This window comes from Populus alba, chromosome 19 (genome assembly GCF_005239225.2).
Source record: "Populus alba chromosome 19, ASM523922v2, whole genome shotgun sequence".
Lineage (NCBI taxonomy): Eukaryota > Viridiplantae > Streptophyta > Magnoliopsida > Malpighiales > Salicaceae > Populus > Populus alba.
In genome coordinates this window covers 2,634,524-2,651,414 of record NC_133302.1, presented here as the reverse complement: position 1 = coordinate 2,651,414, position 16,891 = coordinate 2,634,524, and the positions used below count along the sequence as shown (strand labels likewise).

At 35.5% G+C, this 16,891-nt stretch overlaps 1 protein-coding gene across 4 annotated transcripts; it reads left to right on the top strand.

Moving 5' to 3' along the window:
• Positions 1 to 885: 885 nt before the first annotated feature.
• LOC118051972 (disease resistance protein Roq1-like) lies at positions 886 to 4,402 on the top strand. Of its 4 annotated transcripts, XM_073406919.1 has the most exons (5): positions 886 to 1,276; positions 1,490 to 1,982; positions 2,112 to 2,196; positions 2,443 to 3,175; positions 4,196 to 4,389. In XM_073406919.1, the coding sequence occupies exons 2-4, from the start codon at positions 1,495 to 1,497 to the stop codon at positions 3,163 to 3,165; spliced, it is 1,296 nt and encodes a 431-aa protein (XP_073263020.1). In that variant the 5' UTR covers positions 886 to 1,276; positions 1,490 to 1,494; the 3' UTR covers positions 3,166 to 3,175; positions 4,196 to 4,389. The 4 variants fall into 4 exon arrangements, with proteins under 4 accessions (XP_073263020.1, XP_073263019.1, XP_034918671.1 ...); XM_035062780.2 differs by having other exon boundaries at positions 888 to 1,276; positions 2,112 to 3,175; positions 4,265 to 4,402; XM_035062779.2 differs by having other exon boundaries at positions 889 to 1,276; positions 2,112 to 3,175.
• The last annotated feature ends 12,489 nt before the right edge of the window (positions 4,403 to 16,891 follow it).

Sequence of the window (16,891 nt, the reverse complement as noted above, 5' to 3'; positions counted from 1 at the left end):
TAATAGCATGTTTTACAGTGCTTTCATAGATTGTTACAGTAAAAGAACAGAGAGAACGGTTCAAGACAAAACAATATTGGAGGGACGCAAAAAGACATTCCCTTTCTTGTCATGAAGTTTTGAGTAGTACTTTTGTGTATTATTTTCGTAAAGTTTTTCAAACTTCCAATATAGAGAAAGAGAAATAAAAAGCAAGAGCAAAAGGAAACGCACCCCATATTTATTGTTCCCTTTTCCGTCTTTTTTTTTTTTTTTTTTGATTAACGTGGGTGTCCGGGCCAGCTTGCGCGCACCTCGACTAATCCCACGGGCCCTGAAGTTAACGACCATGTAAGTCTCCAGTGGCCATCATATGAGCAACCTAGGGTTTGAACCTGAGACCACAGAGGGAGCAAACCTCTTGATCCCAAGCTTTCGCCACTGGGCCACCACCTAGATGGTTCCCTTTTCCGTCTTTACATGGCTTACTCGATGAAAAAGCAAACACCCCATTAGTTGTTGCCACCAAATTCCAGTACACGCTTGAGAAATTTCCTTGCTTTTTTTTCCCTCTAAGTGTTACCTTTTACCTCTTTTATAATTTTGATTATTGCATTGCTAATAATCTGCAAGAAAGATGATGAAATTTTTTTAGTGAATTCAAAATAACAAAATAAGGTTTGTTGAGGCTTTTCTTGGAACCTAGCTTGGGTTTAATTAGCGAGAATGAATTCTACAAAGATATCGGACTGTGAGTTTGTTTCTAATGCAATTCACAATAATGACCTTGTGGATGGACTATCAGAATACGTTAGTGAGGCAGAATATAATGAGGTTAATAATGGGCTTCTACCACTCATCATTTATCCCCAGGGAAAGCCAGGTAGGCCTAGGCCACTGCTTCTGTTAAAAATAAACTTAATTCAGCTTAGGCATCAACAATATTTTGCATTAGTCTTACCACTACATTATAATTATAAGAGCTGTCAAGATTCTGTTAAGTTAATCTGTTAACACAGATCATAGCATGATATAAATATGGTGCTATAAATTAGCAATTGAGTTTGTTTGGTTTACTATATATTTGTAAGGATTGCAATGATCCAAATACAATCAATTCATTTTAGTTCAATAACAAAACTAAAATAACACATGTAAGGTGATGCATATTCTTGCAATAAATAAAGCCAGCAAAGGCAGATGCGTGTGTCTATATATACATGAACTGCTGATTCGATTTGAACACCCCATTTCTCCGATTGCTGCAATTTCATAGCTAGCTCTTTGTTATACACAGGTATACACGGCTAACTCTTCTTTGCTTCTTTCTTGTTTTAATTTCATGTCTTTACCAATAACATTAATGTGAAAGCTTTGTTTGTTTCATGTTTAACTTCAGTTGCTATTGTCTTATGCTATCTCATTATTAAGCTTAAATTGCTGTATTATCTTCGATGATCACTTCACCTTTATCAGCAATTGCTAATTGATTGTTCCTTAAATTCTGCAGCTGAAATGACAGAGCGAGAGTCTTCTCGCTCTAGACCAGAAGGGGCCTATGATGTCTTCTTGAGTTTTAAAGGAGAAGATACTCGCAAGATGTTTACTGAATATCTATATGCTATCTTAGATCAAGCAGGAATCCACACTTTTCGAGATGATGATGAACTTCCTAGAGGAGCAGAAATCCCCGATCATCTCCTCAGGGCTATTCAAGAATCAAAGATATCCATAGTTGTCTTCTCAAAAGGATATGCTTCTTCTATATGGTGTCTCAATGAACTTGTAGAGATTCTGAAGTGTAAAAAGAAAACCGGTCAGATTGTTATTCGTATATTCTATGACATTGGTCCTTTAGATGTGAGAAAACAGACTGGCAGTTTTGCAGAGGCATTTGATAAGCATGAAGAGCGTTTTGAAAAGAAGTTGGTGAAGGAGTGGAGAAAAGCTCTTGAGGAGGCTGGAAATCTATCTGGATGGAATCTCGAAGATATGGCAAATGGGTATGCCTTTTTTTCTCTAAGATTCACTTGCACAAATTTATGGAGTCATTATACTCTACATTTTTCAATGTGAAACAATAAAATACTCAATTGACTCGCTATCAATGACTTGCTTTTGTCTATGAGCAGGTCTGAAGCAAAATTTATCGAAGAGATTATCAAGGATGTGTTGAATAACTTAGAACACAAGTACTTATATGTTCCTGAGCACCTGGTACGTATGGATCGGCTTGCTCGCAATATTTTTGACTTTCTAAGTACTGCAACAGATGATGTACGCATTGTGGGCATACATGGGATGCCAGGAATAGGAAAGACAACTCTAGCAAAAGTTGTATTTAATCAACTCTGCTATGGATTCGAGGGAAGCTGTTTTCTTTCGGATATCAATGAAAGATCAAAACAATTTAATGGTCTTGTTGATTTACAAAAGCAACTTCTTCGTGATATTTTAAAACAGGATGGTGCAAACATCAATTGTGATGATAGAGGAAAGTTTCTGATCAAAGAACGACTTTGTCGCAAAAGAGTTCTTGTTGTTGCTGATGATGTGGCTCTTCAGGACCAGCTGAATGCATTGATGGGAGATCGAAGTTGGTTTGGTCCCGGAAGTAGAGTAATAATTACAACAAGAGATTCAAGTGTTCTACTTAAAGCAGATCAAACATATCAGATCAAAGAAGTGGAACCCGATGAGGCCCTTCAGCTTTTCAGCTGGCATGCCTTTAAGGACACCAAGCCAGCAGAAGAGTATATTGAGCTTTCGAAGAAAGCCGTTGATTACTGTGGAGGACTTCCTTTAGCTCTTACGGTTATAGGAGCTCGTCTGTCCGGGAAAAACAGAGGTAGATGGGAAAGTGAAATTGACTACTTGAGCATAAATCCAAACCAAGATATTCAAGGAAAGCTTCTAACAAGTTTTGACGCACTTGATATCGCTTGCTTCTCTATTGATAGAAAGAAAGAGTACGTCGCAAAAGTGCTAGGAGCCCGTTGCCGTTGCAATCCAGAAGTTGTTTTGGAAACTCTCCGTGAAAGGTCTCTAATTAAAGTATTGGGAGAGACGGTAACCATGCATGATCTATTACGAGACATGGGAAGGGAGGTCGTCCGTGAATCGTTTCCCTTGCTTCTTGGAAAGAGGACCAAGGTAAGAGCAAGAGGATGCATGGAATGTACTTGAGCAGCTCAAGGTAAGAGCTCAATGCATAACGAAAGCACAGTCATGCGTATTTTCTAGTCAAACTTATTACAAATAATTGCATGAAAGTTGTATTGATTTTTTTCTTAGGATAGGGATGTTGTAGAGCGTCTTGCACTGGATGTCAGATCATTAGAAGCTAAATCAAATGAAATGCTTAAATTTACTCCAAATTAATGGAGTACATCTCACCGGATCCTTCAAGCTGCTTTCTAAAGAGTTGATGTGGATTTGTTAGCTTCAATGTCCTTTGAAATATTTTCCATCTGATTTTACAGTTGAAAATCAGATTAAGCTTGCTCTTTAAAAACACATAAAAATAGTCATGGAACACTTGACTGATCAAAAAAAAAAAAATTATTTATTTTCTTTTATTGAGCTCCATAGTTTAAACTCTCTTTTCACATAATTTTTAGTTTGGTGTAAATATTCTAATGTTTTTTATAATCTTTATATTTATATTTTTCAATATAAGTACACATGGCATCATTTAATCTTTTGATTGAAAGTAAAAGGCTTTATCTCGTAAAATCATCTCTAGAAGGTTTTTATTTGGTCAGTCTTCAAAAACTTAGGGATTAAAAAAAAAAAAACTTCTTACTTGATTCAATTTGGAAACCTCAAGGAGAAAATTGAAACAAGTATAACCTGACGGGGAGAAGTTGAATTCTCCCCAAACTCAGGGGTTAATTTAAATTAACCTTTAAATTTCTATCCATGCCCAGTTGCCCACGAAAGAGAAGAGGTACGTCCACGTGAAGCTCATTTTGGGTTAGGGTTAGTTGAAAATATCTAGTGGGTGGGCCTTTTTTTCTGTTTTTCTGTTTTTTTTGTTTTATGCACAGAATACATGAAATAATAAGTTTAAATCCAACAAATCCAATAGAGATATAATATTGTATACGATCAACATGAAAGAATTTTACGAAAAGACATGACAATATCATATATTATGAGTCTCTGCCAGTCATAATTGTATTGTTGTGTATCATCAATTATCTTTCTTGTATAGGAAATATCAGGTTGGATTTTGCTGATGACAAACTTAATCTTAGAGATTGCATCTGCGGTTTTTGACCAGATGGGTTATGCATTAGTTGGCATGGTGTTGGCATTTGTAGCTTTGCTTCTTGCTGCCGTTGAACTCATTCACATGGCTCGAAAGGAAAGAACTAAACGGGAGGGCCTATTGCCACCTTTTCTTCTCCATGCAACTAGAAAGCCTGTTGGCACTATTGTTGAGTATTTTGGATTGGCTGGTGCTGTCTGGCAATGTGTTTATTCGACTGTGGAGTATATGTATACTCGTCAGAAAAAAGATAATCCAATTAAGATGTGTCTTTTACCTTTCATTTTCTTATTATGCGTGGCGATTTCCAAATTATTAGTCGACAAGAGTTCCGTTGTAAATAGTTCTTAGCAATCTTTATGATCTAGATCCTGCACTTGTTAGAACTGTCACCTTGCCCAGTACCTGTCTATGTCATCAACCTATCAAAGGCTTGATCATGTCAGCAGGTTGTTCATAACTCTCGTTCCCATAAACATTTAATTAAAAACGGTCTAGGTTGTGAATTAAGAGTTTTATTCTTGTTCGTGGGGGATTGGGGAGGAATATAAGTAATGTTGTTGGTCGTTCCACTCCCGAAAAATATTCCGATCGATCGTGCATCCGAACCTCAATATTAGAATACAGAATTAGAGTTTTTTAATTTATAAAATTATAATTCTAAATTAAAAAAAAATCAATTATTTTTAAAATTATTTTAAAAAAATAAAACATCAACTATTTATATAATAGATAAATAAATCTATTAAAATAAATTGAGAATAACTAGTAAAATCAAGCAAATAATCCAAAAATAACAAGAAAATAAATATATTTCCTAGATCTGATTTGAGTATATTTTTTATCTTGATTGACTGACTTGTCAAGTCTTTATTCAGTATAAACGAACTTTATTCTAAAAGTCTGTTTGATATTTCTTCACTTATCTATAAAATATTACTTCTACTGTATAGAATAGAAATAAAAATTAAATGATAATATTTATTCTAAAAGTCTTCGCTAAGGATAAATGTAATTTATTCTAAGAATTTGTTTGATATTTCTTTATTTATTAATGAAATATTACTTCTACTATATAGTTATTGGGTTCCGAGTCGATTCACTGGGTCAATAGGTGAACAGTATATTCTTTGAATTTATTAGAAGAAATGTGTGTAATGTAAATTATAAAAAAATATTTATTTTTCTGATATACATAATAATAATAATAAATTAGATGATAGTAACAAGAAAAATTAAAAATTAAAATGAAATAATAAAACATTATAAGTTCCAAAAATCCGCAAAAAAAAAATAAAAATTCATGAAAACAATCCTTCCATTTGAAATCCACATATTGATGTGGAAGCGTAGACTTTGATCCTTCTGGTGGAAACTTTGTTTAGAACTTTTCTTTAGGATCAAAATCATTGTGTCTTAGTTCCCTCATTATTGCATCATGCTTCCCCACAGAATGCCTAAAAAAAAAACAGAAGACAAATTATTAATCCAAACTCTATAAAATCCCACCAAAAAACCCCATATTGACATGTAAAAGAGTACCTGATACCCAGTTGAAGATTAAGCATTAAATCATAATTCTTGTGCCCTTTCGAAATCGTTTGTCCTTGTTTCTTATTAACCTCACCATCAACAGAACTGCAAGGACTTCTACCTGGCTGCAGCTGCTACTGCACATTACCCTCACATCTACCTCCATTATCATCATTACCATCTCTATAAAACATAGAAGCCTCCACATTATCAACAATATCACAAGTAATATCACCAGCCTCCCCATCCAACTCCCAAATACAAATCCGAGAAAAATTCCCATCCACTGGTGACCTCTTCCTCCCTCCCCCAGCCCCAACTACTGGATCCAATGCCACCCCTTTAAAATCCTCTCCACCATCACCAGCCTCCCCATCCAACTCCCAAATTCAAATCCGAGGAAAATTCCCTTCCTCATATTGCAAATTAAACTTCCACGAACCTTTATAAACATCCCCATTGGCGTACCTTACCAAAGCCTTGACAAACCTTGACTTGGAATGACAAAAACTCATTTGCACAACTTATCCATTATGTAATTTATATTTTCAAGTTACAATTTTTGACGAGCCTCGAGTTTAGTTGAGGTGTATCAATCTGTTGGCTATTTGACGAACGAGCCTCGGTTACTTGAATCTGAAGGGATGTTGGACGCTAAAGATCCTTTCACGGAGCATTTGTGATATGAAGTCTCTTGAAACTTTGAATATTTCAGGGTGTTCAGGACTTGAGAAGTTGCCAGATTGCATAGGTTATATGAAATCCTTAACTAAGGTGCTTGTGGATGGAATTGAAAATAAGCAAGTTCTCTCTTCAATTGGACATTAAAGCATGTCAGAAAGATATTATTGCATGGAAACAGTTTCTATCAGAACTCATCGTCATCTATATTTTGGCATCCACCAATTTCTTCTTTGATTTCAGCAAGTGTTTTATATTGAAAACGTTTGATGCCAAAAGCTTTCATGGATTGGAGATTAGTGAAAAGTCTTGAACTTCCTGATGATGGTTTATCTAATCGCACATTTAATTATGTTGATTTTAGAGATTTGTCCTCTCTAAAAGAATTGGATCTATCACGAAATAAATTCTCTAGCCTACGAAATAAATTCTCTAGCCTGCCTTCTGGGATCGGCTTCCTTCCCAAGCTAGGGACCTTGAGTGTTGTTGGATGCGACAATCTTGTATCAATCTCACGTCTTCCCTCAAATTTATACTGTTTGAATGCACTTTATTGCAAATCATTGAAAAGAGTAAGAATACCAAACAAGTCAAAAGAAGAACTACTTATAGATCTAAATGATTGTCCTTTATTAGAAGAGATTCAGGACATTGAAGGTCCCAGTAATATTTTCTGGTCTATTTACGTTGATTTCCCCAGGGATTCATCTAATAATTTCCAGAAAAGCCTTATTGAGGTACTATTTCTGTCTCTTGCACAAAAATAAACACGCACATTGATTAATTTTTAAAATCTTAGCATTACTTGAAATCAATATATATTTATACAAGCATTGTGCGCCGATGGTTACCGGTATTGTATTTTCGACATTCCTGATGAGATGCCAAATTGGTTGAGGTACATCATCTGTTCCTATATTTCTCTCGTGATTTAATAAGAGCGTTTACACCTGAGCAATGAAGTAATAACTACTTATTTTCGAAGCTGCAAAAACATACTCTCGATTTACTGCTTTTTGGTAAGAATAAATATTTCATTTAGTTGTTATTATTATTATTATTTTATTTTATTTAAAACAATAAAAAATATCTTTAATTATTTAATTTTGAAAAATAAATATCATCTTTAATTAATAATATTTATTTATTATATTTAGAGTATGTTTGATTTTATTGTTTATTTTTTTATTTTATGATAGTATTTTTATTATTAAATTTAAAAAATTAAATGTTATCTTTAATAATTAGATCTATCCAATCTCACTTAATTAAATCATTATTTTATTGCTAGAAACTTATGAGTCTTTTAAGCCAAAAGAATTGTAGGAAGAGCTAAAATTAGCAAGGAATATTTAGAGTCTATTTGATTTTATTGTTTATTCTTTGATTTCATGGTAAAAAATTTTAAATTTTGAAAAACAAAAATTGAAGACTTATATGTTTTGAACTTTTTTGTTATATATATAAAAAAACCAACAGTCACTAACATAATTTCGTAAAATCACTTTAGTTTATTTGAAAAATATGTTGAAAACTGATTTTTTGTTTTTTTACATTAAAAAAAAAATTGAACAATCTTTTTATATTTTACTTCAAATATGGTATTTTAAAACAAAAATGAAAACGACGTGAAATTAACCATTTTAATTATAAAGTAAGTTTCTTAATTAAAACTGAAAGTGAGTTAATTTGTAATAACATGAATTTTGTTGGTTTTTCATGGAACGCAATAGGTCAGCACTGGATGCGAGAGCCTTAAAAGATAGATCATTGATCATTTACAGAGAGATGCTTGAAGTTAATTACTCTAGATAAGTATTGGGCTTTTCAGATTTCTTTCTGACAACTTATTCATGATGGAATTTATACTTTTTCATTCTTTTTAATCACTTCTCGATATTCTTAACAAAAAGATGAAAACCTTGATCTTAGTTAGAAATAAATTGGTTTTCCGGGAAGATATTATTTGAGTTGGTTCTTCACCTTTTAATGTTATAGCTCAAGACAATTGATAAAAACTACCAGTACATAGAAAAAAAAAAAGTATTTAATCGTTATGTTTTTATATTCCTCTATGATTTAATTTTTTCCATCAATTTCATTTTCTTATTTATTTTAATCCTAAAATAACAATTAAAAAAAATAAAAAAGCATATCATGAAGTTCAATTCAAAATAAACAAGATGCTTAAAAAAAATTTTAGTATCGCATCTTTTTGTTTTAAAAGAAAAAATAATAAGACAACAATATATTTGATCAATCCGAATTTTATGGTCTAACCACACCGTGACAATCATGTAAAAATCAAATTTTAAAAAATCAATCCATAGAAAAAAAAAATGCATTGGAAAAAAAAATTTAAAATAAATTAAATGATTAAAAAAAGTTCAGTAAAATATAATTTATAAAAAAAATATTCAGACAATAATAACAATTATCAAGCTAATATTCATACTACTCCATATGAAGCCTTACATGGTCAACGTTGTCAATACTAATATATTGATAGGAAGACGGTGAAAAGAAGCTCATTGGGCTAGAAATAGTGCAAATAACTTCTGGAAAGATTAAAACAATTCAAACTAAGCTCAGGAAGTACAAAGTAGACAGAAGAGTTATGTTGACCATATACGACTGGAATTGAAATTTGTTGATGGTGATTATGTATTTTTGAGAATCCCTCCTACCATATTGTCGATACACGACGTCGGGCGACGGCTCCATATCATTTTTGTTTATTTAACAAAAAGATTTTGTTTTGATTGGTTGAAATGAAAATTTTATTGGAGTCGCCATCTAGTAATTTGAGGGAACTAGAAATCCCAAATTAAACACTGGTCCCAGAGATTCAGGTACTGGGTTAGTTATGATTAAGGGAAGGTAGACACCACCCTTAAAACATCCTTTCAAAAGAGAGGTTACCCTTACTTGTGTGTTTTTTTTTAATTTGATTTAAATGCTATTATATTTTGAGCTTATTTGCAATTTTGTTTTTTTAAAAAAAAATAGTTAACGTCGGTCCCTAAAATTTGGAGACACGTTAAAAATGACATTAGTCCCTAAAAATAGGAGACTCGTCTAAAATATTGACGTTTAACCCTAAAAAGGAGAAGTACGTCTGAATTACCAAAAAAACTATAGACATAATCCATATTTGGTATTTAAACTTTTGACATCGGTCCTTTTATGAAAAAGAGACGTGTCGATAAAATATTCGTTTATAAAATAAAACTATTTTGATATCGTTGAGATATGGGTATAACTATATTTGAAAATTGGGCTTTGGACCCACGAATGACAACATAATAGGATGGGTGTTGGACCCGCGTTGTTATTTTTTATTATTATTTTTTTGTTTTACAACATGCAAGGAAATTTATATACAAAATAAAAAAATATTAGCAATCTAAATAAAATTACATGAGTGACACAGTATAGGTAAAAGACTGAAATACCCTCGGATTTATCAGAAATTTACGAAAATGCCACTGGCGGCGCGTGTGGCTCACGCGCGGCTACTGTTGGTGGCGACGAGATTTTCAGTCGAGATTTCTGGCAAACCGATGGTCGATTCTGGTAGATCTGAGGTCGAGGATGCTGTTGGTGGTGTTCTTGACGGTCGTTGATGGCTGACGAGGGAGAATCGTCCACTTGAAGCTTCGGTGGCCGGCGAGAATCGCGGCCTTTTTCCGGCCAGATGAGGCGGAGAAAACGGTTAAAACCGCTGGGGTTTTGTTTTAAAACAGGGTAGCTACCTTTCTGTGGTGGTTCGGAGACTTTATATGGCCGGAAAGTGGAGATCGGAGGAGAGAGAGAGAGTCGCCGGCGAGAGGAGAGAGATGCTCCGAGATTTGCTACGGTGCGGACGCGTGTATGGTGTACCGGTGCCGCTGAAGGATGTTAACCGTTGGATCGTGGATGAAACAATCGGATGGCTGTGATTGGCTAGATCTGCAGGTTGATCGGACGGCTGTGATTTTCTGGGTTTTGATCCTGTGTGGCTCGGTGCACCGAAATCTCGGTGCACCGGATGACGTGGCGCAACGGGATTAAATCTTGGATTATTTCAATGGCTGAGATGAATCGGGATATATTTAGTATTTTTCAAATTGATTTTTTTTCTAAATAATATGCTACTCTCGTGAACAAAAATTAAAAAAGAACATGCACAGTGTCACAATTCTTTCTCTTCCTTTTTTTTTCCTCTTTTCTGCCCCCCCTTTTCTCTTCTGCTCGTGGCAATTTATACAATGAGCAGGGGACACCACAACTGCTCCATATAATTACAACTGCTCCGCTGACTAATAATTATTATTTTTTTTATTTTTTTTGTTTTATTATATATAATAATAAATATTTATATGGGTAAAATTAAAAATTCAAATCAGTATTAGAAAAAGCCCGTTTCAACCGGTAACACAAAAAAAAAAAAAATTGATAGGTATCAACTCGATAAACCGGGTTTTAACCGAAAAATGATGGTTTTGACCCAAAAATAGCCCGAAACTCATTTTTCATCCCGATCGACATGGTTTGACCCGTATTGACCCGGTGAACTCGGTTTTAGTCAAAATTGATGTTTTTGACCCGAAACAGCCCGTAACTCATTTTTAAACCTGGTCGACATGGTTTGACCCGTATTGACCCGGTGAACTCGGTTTTGGTCGAAAATGATGTTTTTGACCTGAAACAGCCCGGAACTCATTTTTAAACCTGGTCGACATGGTTTGAATGAAAAGATGCGGTTGACTCGAGAAAAAAATATTTTTAAATTTTCAAATTTTTTCTTAATTTTTTTGGATTTTTTGAAAATATATAAAAAACATGGGTCAAAAATTGGGTAGCAACAGATGCCCCCTCTTTACAATGCTTACGAAGCAAAAATCCTCGATGTTTTGCATAGTAAGCTTTGTAAAGAAAAAAAAACTTGTCTTTCTGTCTCTCTTTTTTTCGTTAACCTGAGATCCCATCTGGCGACCTCCTTTACCAAAACCAAAGAATGTGTGTAGCTCGGTCAACCTGAAATCCCATATGGAGATTCCCTTTAACCCAAAGCTACATGAGATCCCATCAGACAACCTCATTCAATCAAAACAAAAGAATGTGTAAAACGTGGTCTCATTGTAATGGGTAACCAACCCAGGTGGAAAGAATATGAAAAAAAAATGGTCTCATTATGATGGGTGACCTACCCAAATAGAAAGAATATGAAGTGCGGTCTCATTGTAATGGGTAACCAACCCAGGTGGAAAAAAATGAAGTGTGGTCTCATTGTAATGGGTGACCTACCCAGATGGAAAAAATATGGTGAAGTGGTCTCGTTGTGATGAGCGACCTACCCAAATAGAAAGAATGTGAAGTGCGGTCTCATTGTAATGGGCGACCTACCCAAAAATGGAAAAAATATGAAGTGCGGTCTCATTGTAATGGGTGACCTACCCAGAAATGGAAAAAATATGAAGTGTGGTCTCATTGTAATGGGTGACCTACCCAGATGGAAAAAATATGAAGTGCGGTCTCATTGTAATGGGTGACCTACCCAATTGATAAAATACGAGGAAACTCGCAAGTGGTCTAATTGTTCCAGGCGACCTGCCCGATTGATAAAATGCGAGGAAACTCGCAAGTGGTCTAATTGTTCCAGGCGACCTGCCCGATGATAAAATACGAGGAAACTCGCAAGTGGTCTAATTGTTCCAGGCGACCTGCCCGATGATAAAATGCGAGGAAACTCGCAAGTGGTCTAATTGTTCCAGGCGACCTGCCCGATTGATAAAAAAATGCAAGAAAACTCGCAAGTGGTCTAATTGTTCCAGGCGACCTGCCCGATGATAAAATGCGAGGAAACTCGCAAGTGGTCTAATTGTTCCAGGCGACCTGCCCGATAAATCAAAAAAAAAATGCGAGGAAAACTCGCAAGTGGTCTAATTGTTCCAGGTGACCTGCCCGATGATAAAATGCTTGAAAGTGAATGAGCTTCAGGGTTGATGAAAACTTCTAAAGGAAGTCATACCTGTACGGTTGAGATTTGATCTGTAAATCGATCTCAAAGATGATGTAAGCTTCTCACGAAAGTCGTATATGTACAGCTGAGATCTGATTTGCAAATCAATCTCAAAGACGATGCTCAAGAAAGTCTTATATGTACAACTGAGATCTGAGTTGTGAATGGATCAGGAAAGCTTCTCAAGGAAGTCCTGTATGTACGGTTGGGATTTGATCTTCTATTGAATATGATGGCAGGAGCAAATTCCCTATAAATCACGCAGTATTGGGCAAAAGAAATCATCAACTTCTCACATTTTCAATACTCTCAGAGTTCTCAAATTTTGAAGTTTTAACCATGTCTTCCTCTTCTTCCAATGCTAATCCAAACCTTGCTCCTGCGGCAGAGCCTGTAGTTTGGCGTACTACTTTTAAAGTGAATGGTCGTCCAGTTACAATAGAGGATACTGTAATGGACAATGAAGATATTGCTGTAGCCGTGGCTAGAGACATGATCCTTCCTCGTGATGAATTAATACTGGCAGCCAGGACCGATATTGAAGCAGTGAATCAGTCACTTGCTCTCAGTATCAGAGCTACGTCGTCTTTGGTGAACGTTGCGGAGCGTCTTCATGCCAGGAGACTTGAGTTGAATACTCAAATTCCTGAGCTCCATAATCAAATTGAGAATTTAAGGAAAAGGCTCCATGATGAGAGACGTTACAGAAACGACTTGGAGAGGAGAAATGAAGAACTCAATGCACGTGTTGACTTTTGGAGGGACTATGTTAACACACGACACCTCGAGTTCGAGGAACAGATGGAACGCATAATTAACCAGTTTGAGGAATTTCGAGTAATGATGGATCATCATCGAGCTGAAAATATTCCTAATCGTCCTCGCAGTGTTTAACGTTTGTACTTGTAAACCATTATGCCCATGAATAAAAATCCATCTTTCTCGTCTTTATTCATGAATTTTGCTTTTATGGAATTGCCACATTTGATATGATTTAAAAGAACTTCAATTCATCTGTGTCTTGTTGGATCCCGTGAGGAGTTTTGTTTCGAGAGATATCTGCAAAACAAATATGCGATGCTTGTGAAGTGAGATGATATGCAATGCATCTTACCTGTTTTTGAAATATAGATCCCCGTTCATCTTGTTTGAGGATCTTGACTTTGAGTGAGCTGTTTTGATTTACGCGTACTTCAAGTCTACTCAAGCTGACCCATGTTGTCCATTTTATAAGATAAGCATTGTTTGAGTTTCCCAACAGTCACTGCACGTTTCTCTATTGGTAACTTCACTGAGAGAATTAGCTTCTCCGTGGCCCGACATTGTCCTGAGATTTCATCTGCATTTCTCTTACTGAAGATGTATCAGTTGTCTTGTTGTCTAACTGATCATACTGTAAGAGTCAATAATCTCCTTTCATAGATACTGGAAATCATACTATTTCAGTCCTCATGCTAGAAGAAGCCCACAGTTTATCACGTGTATTTTCCACCAGGGAAGCAAATTTCTTTGCCGTTAAGGATCTGGTAACTGCTTCTCTGCCCCCTGGGAGAATTAACTGCCTCATTTCATTTCCTCCTTTGCTCTTGTTGTCATTAGAATCTCTGGTTTTCTAATGGTGCCTCATAATGTGTTATACGCTCATTTTTCTTACAAAGAAAACCTTTTTCCAAAAATGATTTTTCAAAAGATCTGTTTTGTTCTCGAAAATTGAAACTCTCAATGTCTGTTTATAACAATGTTCAGGCAATTCTGGGGCTTTATGTCAAATCTCTTGGTAAAAGTAATCTAAGATGAAGGTAAGTGATGAGATGACCTTCTGCTTTGGTTTTCAAAGTGTTCAAGCGATTGCTTGAAGGTGTTTTGAGAGAAAAGAAACAATTTGCCTTTTATCTTTAGAAACACTCTTTTTAACAGCATGAATAATAACGAGTAATTATTTGCTACGCCATGACTCTTTATGGAAAAGTCTCTTATATTTTGAGAACGCCATTTATTGATCCAGGTCGCTTACTTGATTAGAAAGGACTTCAAAGGCACGTAATGTATTTTATGGCTCAAGGCTATAAAAGAAAGAGCATTCCATAAGCTCAAAAAAAAGTGTTTAAGGGCTTATAAACTATAGATCACTATTATCTTGTCTTGGCATTTTCTTTTGCTACCTTGACAACAAAAATGATGCTAAATATTCCAAATGAGGAACTTCTGTTTTCTTTTTTGTTATTCCCATATTTGTTAGGAATTCTCTCAATTGTTTGGAATTTAATTGAATTCTTTGTTGTCAAACTTTCTTTATAAGCTCACATGCCTTCAAGACAATTTCCTTAATCATATTTCACTTTTTGCCCCCTAGTGTAGGGTGTGATCTTAGTTAAGGTTCTCATGAAAGAAAAGGCTTTAAATAGACTCAGCTCAAATTGGGACTGCAAAGGATAATTTTAAAGAAAGTGAAGGGAATATCAAAGATGGCCTTTCCTCATTTCAAGTAAGATCAGTTAAAACCAATAAACTTTGTCCATATCCAACGTAATGCTTTGGATTTGTAAAATACCATGTTTTGCGAGTCCATGACAAACTAATGTACTACCAACTATTATTCATGCTGATAAAATGGGGATCCAAGACATAATTTGGGTGATAGTTGTTCCAATTGCATGTTTTGGACTTGTTTGGTCATCTCTTTCAAGAGAATTGTTCTGAAGATTATTTCAAACAAAATCATTGATTTATTTCATTGAAATCACAAACAAAATCAGTTCTTTTAAAACCTCATTTAAGAAGAATGGATTCTCCTGTAAAAAAAGTTTGAAAGATCAAATTGTTGAGCAATTGAGATCATGCATGAGCTTTTTGGTGAGGTATATGCAAAGGGAATTTCCTAGCCAAAACTTCATTGATTTGATTGGATGAAACACATCATACATAATACTTTTTTCACAGAAATCAGAGTTCACAGGCCTAGGTAAATCATCTCCATCCATCCTAGTTAACAACAGAGCCCCTCCGGAAAATGCTTTTCTTCACTATGGGCCTTCACCCACTTTATGAAGTAATCAATGGCTACTAAGATAAATTGATGTTTATTGCTGGCCTTTGGGTTGATTGGCCCCAATCACATCTATTCCCCACATTGCAAATGGCCACGATGATGTCATACTAAACGGAGGAGATGGAGGTGCATTTATCTTATCACTGTACACTTGACATTTATGGCATTTTCTGACATAATCGATGTAATCTTTCTCCATGGTCATCTAGAAGTACCCAGATCGTTGCATTTGTCTAGCCATCATATGCCCCTTGCATGAGTTGCACAAATTCCTTCATGAATTTCTTGCAATACTACCTTAGCTGCGATTTCATCTAGACATCTTAGTATGGTGCCATTGAATGATCTTTTACATAGAATTTCTCCATCCAGGTAAAATTACATGGCTAGCCTTCTCAAGGTCTTCATATCTGCTTTAGATGCCCCCAAGGGACATTCTCCCTATTCTTATCGCTTGTTCTATTCTCTCAGCGATAGTTACAGCAACATAGAAATGCTGAGCTGAACTACCCACAAGGTGTTCAAAGTATGGAGATTTAAAAGTGTTAGAAAATAAAGTGACCATTTCTTTTCTAACAAAGAGGGTTGCACATGAGATGCTTTTTTCACGCCATCTCAAAGCGTAATTCTCTGACAGTTTCTTTGTTGCCCCTTCTCCATGACTAACAAAGCTTGACCTGTCCGGGGCTACCTCCATGTTGAATTTATACTGCTCCACAAAGGCTTTTGACAAATCTTTCCACTTTCTGATCTTAGTATTATCCAGCCTTGTATACCAGCTTAATGTCGATCCAGAAAGACTGTCTTGAAAGAAATGGATGAGAAGTTTCTCATCATTCACTACTTCTGCCATCTTATTGCAGTAAGATTTAAGATGAGTGACTGGGCATTCAATTCCAGTATACTTGATGAATTCTGGTACCCTAAATTCTTTGGGTACAACTACATTTGGAACTAAACACATTTCTGCAGCATAAACAAGATCATATAAGTCTGCCCCTTCGACTGCCTTCAATCTTGCTTCCAGAGCGGTCAATTTATCATAATCGACATTTTCGGAGAATTTCATCCTTTGTGGGTCATCAGTTGCCAGGTTTACAGTAACTGGCACTTGTGCTGGTGGAACATTGGCAGTGAACTGTTGTTCAAATGAAGAGGGATTTGCCCCTAAATTTTGAGGCGGGAATACAAAGGGAGCTGCTGGCATAGATATAGATGGAGTTGCAACTGCCGGCTGAGTTGAGGTACCTTCACCAGACTTGGATACTAGGGCCTGCTCGAGTAGACTTGTAAGTCGTGCTATATCGTTTTTCATGCTCTCTAACTCTCTTTGATAATGAGCCTCTAGATGGGCCCTTTCTTCGTTCTCCAT

Excerpts from the sequence above, each read along its gene's own strand:
- LOC118051972 (XM_035062780.2), top strand. The coding sequence starts at position 1,495 with ATGACAGAGCGAGAGTCTTCTCGCTCTAGACCAGAAGGGGCCTATGAT. Across the intron at positions 1,983-2,111 it reads CTCGAAGATATGGCAAATGG|GTCTGAAGCAAAATTTATCG; the intron begins GTATGCCTTTTT and ends GTCTATGAGCAG.